General features: G+C 33.3%; 1 protein-coding gene across 1 annotated transcript; it reads right to left on the bottom strand.

Moving 5' to 3' along the window:
* Positions 1 to 5,387: 5,387 nt before the first annotated feature.
* On the bottom strand, positions 5,388 to 9,198 carry LOC145563084 (uncharacterized). Its single transcript, XM_081623497.1, has 8 exons — positions 8,788 to 9,198; positions 8,499 to 8,603; positions 8,288 to 8,353; positions 8,130 to 8,195; positions 6,114 to 6,443; positions 5,956 to 6,025; positions 5,726 to 5,858; positions 5,388 to 5,620 (listed from the first exon to the last, which is right to left on the bottom strand). Exons 1-8 carry the CDS (start codon positions 9,196 to 9,198, stop codon positions 5,581 to 5,583), a joined length of 1,221 nt encoding a protein of 406 aa, XP_081479623.1. The 3' UTR covers positions 5,388 to 5,580.
* Between the last annotated feature and the right edge of the window lie 215 nt (positions 9,199 to 9,413).

Genomic DNA, 9,413 nt, shown 5'->3' with positions numbered 1-9,413 from the left:
ATAATAAGTTCAATTATTTTAAAAAAAGGGAAATTATCATTGGTACAATCCAGCTTCTGGCTTTTATCTTTGGTACACCTCATTAAATTTCCATTATCAGCGGTACACCCATAATTAACAACTAATTACTATAGTAACTAAAACGTTAATCAAACGTTTAGTTAGGGTAAATAGGAGGGATTTTGCACAGACTTGAGTTGACTAAAATGCCCTCCCCCTCATTAACTCTCCCTCCAAGCCCAACTGTATTCATTTACTCCAAATTTCTGATCGCTCCCCTATTCTTATTCTTTCTTTAACCCTAATTGTCGCGCTTTTGGAGAAAATTCTTTGGAGTTTCAGGCTTGCTTTGTGGATTTAAAAAGGTTATTGGTTATCTCTTGTTGTAATTTCATAATTTTTCAGTTTAAATTGCTAGGTTTTCGATGAAATTTGCAAATTCTTGTGAATGGTTGAATATTGTTGACTGGTTGAATTATGGTCTAATGATGCTTAATTTAGCCTTGGTTTATGGTTGAATTATGTTCACGGCTGTCAAGTCAGCCACAAGACCTGTCACAATCCCAGAGTTGAGTATGATACTCACAAGTTCTGTTGCAGATGTTTTTTTTGTCTAATTGCAGTATATACTTGCAAGTTTACTGATGTTTTGAACAGAAATTGGATTGGTTTTTTAAGGTGAAGTGTAGTTTTTTTGAACATAAATTGGCTAGGTTTTTTTGGGTGAACAAATTGTACTTGTTTTGAACTTGGTACAAGATTAACATTAATGTTTAGGTTTTACTTTTGATGTAACCTTCTCAAACAATATGTATGGGTTGCAATACTTTTGCTATAACAGTTATTATATGCAACTTCACTATTTCACTTCATTTACCCTTATTTTACTACCTTATTCCTTGTATTGATCAATTAAGTGTTAATAATTAAAGTAACAGGGGAAATAACATAAAGCAACAAATTTTATTTATATGAATTCAAATTACATCTCATAACTCAGTTCTCAATACACCTCACACACCCACTCTTAAACTACATCTATTTAATAACAACAACCAATAAGACCAAGTGCATAACAATAGCAATTTTTACAACCATATGAACAAAATTAGCAAAGTCATCTGTCTTCTTCATGAACTCGGTGAATTCTGCCCTTAATAGTGCACATATCCTGCTTCTGACATGTCACCAGGTCTGCCACCAACATCCTTCACAATGTGTTCATCACAAACCCACAAGAAGAAGTCACAGAGCCTGCACTTGTAATAGGGCCTCCCTGGATTTGCTGCTGAGTTTGAGAACCTCATGTCTGCAGATCTAGGAGGATTACAGTTGCATGATATGCTTTTCACCTACAAACCTCTTACATTTCTGCTGCTTGAAACAGACCTTGTGCCACGAGAGGAAGCCATTGCATATTTAATACACAAGTGAGAAAGAAAAAAAAATACGAAAGAGAAAAAAAAAATAGAAAAGAAAGTATGGAGAAGAGCTTGTATTTATAAGTGTAAATATGGTGGGAATTGATTTTTTTAAAAAAAAAAAAAAATTATGAGGGAACTATTGGAGGGAAATTAAATGGAAGGGCTTTGATGTCTTTTCCTCTTTTTTCCAAGTAAAATGCGTATAATGACCCTAACTTAACGTTTGATTAACGATGTACTTACTGTAGTAATTAGTTGTTAATTATGGGTGTACCGCTGATAATGAAAATTTAATGAGATGTACCAAAGATAAAAGCCAGAAGTTGGAGTGTACCAATGATAATTTTCCAAAAAAAAAATAGTTCAAATCTGCAAATTCAATAACTTTAAAGAGCAATTATAATAGTGAATTAGTGAAAATAAGCTTTAATCAATAAAAACAATCAAAGTTCGGTTAAAAAATAAAGTTTAGAAAAATTAATTAGAGTTCAATAAAAGTAATTTAATTTTAGAAACAATAATTTCAATTTAGCAAAAATCGAGTGAAAAGAACAAAGTCTTATTTTATTTGTCATAGTGTCAAATTTTAATGCAAAATAATTGTTAATCTATTTTTATTTAGTGACAATGCTTTTTTTTTTTTTTTTTTTTTTTTTTTTTTTTTTTTTTCCTTAGCATCATTTACAAATTATACTCTAATTATCATTGTTGTTCAATATATAAGAAAAAAAATAGACATGTAAGATTCATTATAATGATATTTTCGAAACATTAATTTTTTTATAATTTAGTACTTGCAAACATTTAAAGGTTTTAATGGTTGAAAACTTGAAATCAAGTATTAAGATTGAAGAAGTACATTAATTTTTGTTTTACACTCTTACCTCAAAAATCCAACTTTTGTTTAAAATTTTACAATTACCTATTGTAGTAAAAGTAATTAATAGATAGTAATGGAAAGTAAAGCAACTAAAGATCCGTCTAAACTAGTACTTCGTATTAGCCAAAAATATTTTCCCAGACCCCTAATATAATAAAATTTCGCTTTTCAACTTTTCTCAACTTTATTATTGAGGGTAGTTAACTAGTTATCCATTTGAAAAAGACATTTATGGTTATGATCAAAACAAATCTAAAAAAAAATGATGTAAACTATTTCGTGCATATAGACATTCATGATTACAATAACAGAAAATCTACAGAAATTAAATTACGTAAAAGTGTACAAAAGTGGGTCCTTCGTTAGATTTTGACCGGAAATGAGATAGAATGCCTATCCAGTTCAAGCCCTTTTTCATTAATAATTCTTCTGTTTTTCTTGCATTGGAGATTTATAAAATATAAAGACCCTCTTTTTTGTCTCCATATAATATTTTTGGCCTAACACGGCATCACAGGAAGCCATATATGACATTCATTCAATCTATGCAAAGTGAATCGACTTTTGAGGAACCTTCGAAAATAAAGGATTGTCGTATGATGATTACAAAGAAGAGAAAAAGTTGCTTGGTCTTGTGGTTCTATATCGCTAGATTCATATGAATTTCTTTTCCATAAATCTTTCAAGTAAGATTCTTATTCATCATAAACCACAATAAAGACAAAATGCACTGTGACGAGAGAGAGATAGGGTTTATTAAACTCACCTTAGCTTTTGCAAAGGCAAGTTCAAGAAATCCAATAATGCTTTAGCTTCATTCTATTACTCGAGCATTAAGCTTTACTATCCTTTAGCAAGTTGATTATTTAAAGAGAAATTTAGAAATTACTCTTCATTTGAAAACTTGTAAGATTAGAAGTTTAATTTCTTCAAAACTTGAATTTTATTTTCCTTTATAAAATTTAGCTAGTATTTATGTTAATCACATTGTTGGTTTAAGTTCAATTTCTTTTTATGATGTTTTTATTGATTTATTAAATATTTTAATCTTTTGCAAAGATCAGATAAGATCAAATATGGGATCATACTCTTTTTTTGACATTGTTTTTATCCCTGAGAAGGACTACAAGAAAAAATTTCGATTAGGTTTACGAAGAGTATAAGAGGCATACATGTGTTGCCTTTAACAAAAATAGGACATTATATGTAAGAATTTACGGCACTACTATTGTTGCCCATTTTTACTATAAGACGCCCACATTTCAAGGGCAAAGTTACGTATCTACCCTCCCTACAAAGTTTGGTTGATCCCTGGTCAGATATGGACGACAACAACCCTCAAAAAACATTGTCATCCTCGCTGCAAACTTAGGACAATAGCAATAAGAGGTTCATGTAGAGGTTTGTTTTACTTTTTTTACACGTTGGTTGATAAACCTCTTATTGTCGATAAGATAAGAGTTTAAAAAAAAAAAAAAGGAGGCTTGTGTTTACAAAACATTTTGTATTTCCTTCTAAATGTTTTACAAGTTGACAAATGGATAATCTAGGTCCATACATAGACTTTTGAGCAAGTTTATTTATTGTTGATAATAAATTTGTTGGAAGAGGTGCTGGTATGATGATTTTCATGTGGCAAGAGGTTTGTTCCATTGCTATTTCCCTTAGGTTAATTGTTTTTTTGAAAGTTTTCCCATCATACCACCCAAAATAGGTGGTACGTAGTACCATGGAAAGTCTGTAGATTCTAGGCAGTACCATCACCATGGTTTTATTGTCTATTCTAGGGTGATGCTATCATCTATTCCCGATGATACCACCATAAATTCAAGATGATGTCACCGTGGTGGTGTTTTTTTTTTTTTTTTTTTTTTTTTTTTTTTTTTTTGGTGATAACCCTACTCAGTGGACAAAGATGATGATCTGTCCATGAAGAGAGAGCATGGAGTTGGGCAGTAGCGATTTCGTTCAACGCTATCAATAATTTTTCAGCGAGAAATTAGTTTGGATGGGCTTCACTACAGTGGATGGCTGCCTATATCAAAGGATAACGTGGTATTGTGGTTGCATTGTTTTTGGTGGTGGCTAATAAGTAATACTCACTTAGAGGAGAATAGGAGATAGGAAAGAGAAGTGGATAGTGTAGTGTGTAAAGAGGGAGGATGGAGGCTAGGTAACTAAGGGTAGAAGTGTCATTTAGCAATTAGCACCCATAGACAGTTTCACAGTTCCTAGTTTTTCTTTCTTCAACAAAACACTGTGACTTTGAATAAGTTTAAGTAGAATCTGACTAGTGATTATGATATACGAAGTATTTTATAAAAAGAATCAAAATTAGTTGAATTTATTGAAATCACTTTGATTTGAATATAGCATTAAAAAAATGCAAACCATTTAATACGTGTTGACAGAGCCAAATAAATAACATGTTAACCATTTAGCCTTATTCTCTGTATCTTGTTTTATACTTAAACTGAAAGGGCTAAATGTTTGTTTATGCAAATGAGCTTTGCTATTGGCGTTGGTGCTGCCACATTGGCTCCCAAAGTGGGGTGATTTACTAAATTAGCAAAACAATTAGACAGATTGTCATCAAATCCACTTCGCCCAAAGAGCATCAGAACATGCAAAAAGCCTGACAAAAACTTGCACGCTCATGCTTATCTTTCCGACTTCCAATTTTAATGGCGTGTCATTAACAATGACAGATTTTCTAATCAAACTTCATTTATTTAATCATAGGTTTAAGTTTAATGAGCTCAATTCTTGGTGCACTCACATGTCACTCAAAGTATGCTGCTGTTATCTTGTTGATAAGGGCAAATACCAGACGTATACTAGACAGCACGGGATTACACAAGTTAATTTCAATCTAATATAGAAGGCCTCAACAACTATTTAAGAATTTCAAGAGGAAAATAACCCACATGTGACCTGACTATAAGATTGAGGGATATAAAAATCGAATACTAGAACATGCATGCTCCAAATCCAAAACAAAGGGTGTGGGGGTGATTGAACGTACAGTAGAAAATAAGAGCTTAATCACATCACTATTGTGCAGCATGTGACATAAATACATAGAATAAGGTGGAGAAAGAGAAACTTGATTCTCTTGTTAAATTTTATGGTAGAGGGTTCATCAGCAATATTGGCACAATGACAGCTAATTATCAACAGGAAGACAAAAGGAGAGTAAATACATACAAGTCAAAGTGTTAACCTAGGACTAAGTTTGTCATGCTAAACTGACTTTCCGCATTCATCTATTAGTTGTCAGCTTGTCATTTGGGCACCACTAGTTGCTGCAAACAACCTGTTAAAGATGCAGAACATCAGTAAAAAAATGAGTGAAAAACTGAAAACATGTTTTCAACTGTATAAAAATCCACACAAAAATATGATCTATCCAGTTTTATACCCACTAAAATTACTGGAAACCAGCTGATTCCGTCCCGATACATTCTCGAGATGGGTCTCTTGTGGCGCATGTTTTTGCTGCATCCGTTCTTGAACAGAGTTGTGCCCCAGCCTCGTAGATGTAGTCGCAGGACCTAAATTCGACATTTTCTATTTAGTTAACAATAATACTTGGAAAAAAAAATAAATGATATCAATGCAAACAAAGATTCAGCAAGGCAGAAAACATACCTAAAGATTTTGTCTCAATATTATTGACACCTATTCTCTCATGAGGCATGCTTCTTTCCCTACCAACAGCCTTCACACAAAACAAATAAATACAATTATGACATAAAAATGTATGTTTGATGGATTACTTGATTTTTGTTTAAGCAATTTAGATTTACCCGAGGAGGATTGCGAGGTTGATAAGGGTGAAAGCTAGCAGGCATACATGATTCAAGGCCGAACGACATGGCCTCTGAATTAATAATGCTGGGACTAGGAACAGTGGCTAAGGAAGGCCTTACTGAGGACGTACATTGGTTGGGCAGATTTAATGTAGTATTTGATGTTTCTGGTATAGTATTAAGTGCAGTAGACATGTTCATGTCATAGGAACCACTGGCATCGTCAAAATCAATCCCCATTTGAGAAAGCTGAGAAGGGTGCAAAATCCCTTGTCCTCCAGGCAGACACATCGGGTGCAAACTCACTCCATTCCTCATTGATAGCATCTAATATTTCATTAACAGCAAGATTTGTAGAAAGTGAGCACTAGTACTCTATAAGTGAATCAAAAGCACTCCAAAACATTGCTCAAATTACTAATTTTGATAGAAAGAACACAAAACTATGATGTTGCTAACCTACCTAAGATAATCTATTTAGCAAACAAATAGTCTGTAAAGGAGCTTAATGGGAGTGTAGTATCGAATATTGTTGTGCTATAGAAAATGCATTAATATATACACTTTGGCTATGATCTCAAGCTTAAATGATTTAAGTTATAAGAAGATAAAAAAATAACCTATTTCCTAATCAGGCCTAGGTAATGATCTTCATGAAGAGTTCAAAGTAAGTCTTTCCACACACCCAAGTCAAGAACCAACAAATAAAGAAAAAAAACAAGTCTTCAACAAGGATATAAGCTGCATTCAATGCATAATTTGAAACTATGTACAATGAATCGGTTGAATATCAGCAACCTCAGAATACAAGATGACAGCACATGGCCACACCTCTGAGTCTCAATTCAGTTTCCTGGAAACCGGGGTATGTTACGGGAGAAGATTATTTGATTTATAACCACCGAAATTGATGAATTTGTTTTCTTCCTGCCTGTTGCATTGGCAAATGGCAATTATTGCATAGTCATCCTACCAGCATACATGGATGACCCTAGCTTACTAGTATCCCTAACAAGCCAAGTTTGTTTTAGCGTCATTCTAGAGCACACCAAGTTATTAATATTGAATTTTAAATTTGCAGATATTTACATTGTTTTCAAGGTATACAACTTTTGGTCAAAACTAGCAATTTACCATCAATGGTTTAAGAATTTAATACTATTAATAAATTCATCTAATCAGGAAACAAATGGCCATATATGAAGGGACTAAGACCACATCGGTTACTTGAGGTTGCCATTCAAATAGGGATAGGGTATTAGAAAGGCGTAAATAAGCAGAATTTATGCTAAGTGATTCGCTTAATTAATCCAATGGTTTGTATTGGATTGAGGTGGAATAGATTGAGAATACAGAGTTCTTCAAAACTAAAATGACCGAAAATGTTGTCCAGACTAATGACAAATACACATTCGAGGTTGGATATTCAAATGAACACATGAACATAGGGCACTAATGAAAAAGACAAGAGTGTATTCATGATGAGCGTATTGCAATGTGCTAATCAGCTATCACAGCCAAACACAAGAACATCTATATAGTAAACTCTCATTACTATTTCATAAGCTTCATAATTCATATGCACTCCTTAATTTGAGTAATTTTTTATTTACTAAAAGTCCCACACCTCTAGCAAAAGAATGTAAATATACCTTCTCCAATTCCAAAATCTATCCCCACTTTGTTCCAAAACCCTATAAAAACAAATAATTGTATCGAAAATGTCGTCTATTAAAATACTCATAGGTCTTGGGCTAGTGGAAAAATAATACTCGTAATGCTAGCCTTTTGTACCTAGTTTGAACGGTGAAGTGACACCGACCTTATCAAACTTTATCGTCTAAAAGATTTCACATGACTATGGTTTCAAATTATATTATATATATGCAAAAAAAATCATTCTTCCAACTCGCGCCTTCATTTGTAATTTGTATTGCTCTCGTGGCTCATCCGCATCCATTAAAAAATTGTACACATACCAATGCGATAGAATAAAATGATTGAATTCCATACCTGAACTTGCAATTGAAGCTGCTTCAAATATTCAATCGCTTCATCCAGCATTGATGCCTTATCCGTCTACTCTCCAAATTCATTCCAATATTTAATGATTTTTTTTTTTTTAAAATTAAAGCAAATAAATATATAAAAGGATAGTAAAGGAAATTCACCTTGTTTGAATTAGGAATTAAATTTTGCAACGCTTTCATCTTCTCATTTATCCTGCTCCTCCTCCTCTGTTATTAATTACTCATAATTAACAAATTAATTATCCCAACTAATATTACAGTAATTACTTAAAATTAGGTTTCATAACCTATTCAAAAAAAAAAAAATTAGGTTTCATAAAAAAAAAAAAAAAAAAAAAAAAAAAAAAAAAACCTTTTCGGATAAATTATGAACTTCAGCAGCTCGACTTCTCTTAGACTGATTTCGCAATTGCTGTTGTTTCGTCTCCCCCTCTTCCACCGCCACGTCATTTCCTTCCTATTTTCCAAACAACAACAAATTCACACAAATTACAGTAAAAATCAATAAATTTTTAAAAATAAAATACTACCTCCATTACTTATTAATTGTGATAAAGAAATTGTGTATGTCTCACAATTAATACCCCTTGTCGTACTTAATAAAAAACGGAGTTACTAAAATGATTTTGTTTGTTAAAAACCTCGCTTTCGCAGTCATTATCTTCAGGAAAATCGTTATTGTCGAAGCTTCTTAACTGAACCGAACCGGAAAGTGACTCAGTAGACAAATTCGAACCAGCAGGAACAGGAAACCCAGTCGTAGAAGGAGGTAAAACGACGCCGTTTTCACGAGAGATCCGGTTGACAGCAAGCCGGTCTGAACCAGAGAAAACAGCAGATGGACCGGCGGAAATATTATTAAAAAGAGTACTAAAAGAAGGGAGTTGATCCGCTGCATGCGACCTCATGATAGTGGGAGATGAGGAAGCAGAGATCAACGGTTGATTTGGTGATGATGATGAAGATGAACGGTGGAGGATTTGCCGGAGAAAAAGGGAGATATCGTCGGGTTGTTCTTGAGGAGGAGCTGAGGAATTGTTTGTGAATACCATTTTTGAATTTGATTTTAGGAGTTTGGGGGTTTGAGAAGGGGGGAAATGAAGTGGTGTTATGGAGGAAGCATTAATTATAGAAATTGTGTTGGTTACGTTTTGTGTTTTCGTATAATAGGAGGTGCAACTTTGTTAGAGGGGAATACAAAGTTTTGAGCTTAATGCAGAAATGGGTGACGATATATTGTGGAAGTGGGGGCGGGCTGTTTATTTAT

This window comes from Chenopodium album, chromosome 10 (assembly GCF_948465745.1).
Source record: "Chenopodium album chromosome 10, dcCheAlbu1.1, whole genome shotgun sequence".
Taxonomy (NCBI): Eukaryota; Viridiplantae; Streptophyta; class Magnoliopsida; order Caryophyllales; family Amaranthaceae; genus Chenopodium; species Chenopodium album.
This window is presented reverse-complemented; position numbering and strand designations above follow the sequence as displayed.

What these genes read in the sequence shown, in the direction of transcription:
- LOC145563084 (XM_081623497.1), bottom strand. Translation starts at nt 9,198, where the DNA reads ATGGTATTCACAAACAATTCCTCAGCTCCTCCTCAAGAACAACCCGAC. An exon ending in AGCTTCAATTGCAAGTTCAG is followed by an intron (nt 6,444 to 8,129) that starts GTATGGAATTCA and finishes ATGAAATATTAG; the next exon opens with ATGCTATCAATGAGGAATGG. An exon ending in AACCTCGCAATCCTCCTCGG is followed by an intron (nt 6,026 to 6,113) that starts GTAAATCTAAAT and finishes TTTTGTGTGAAG; the next exon opens with GCTGTTGGTAGGGAAAGAAG.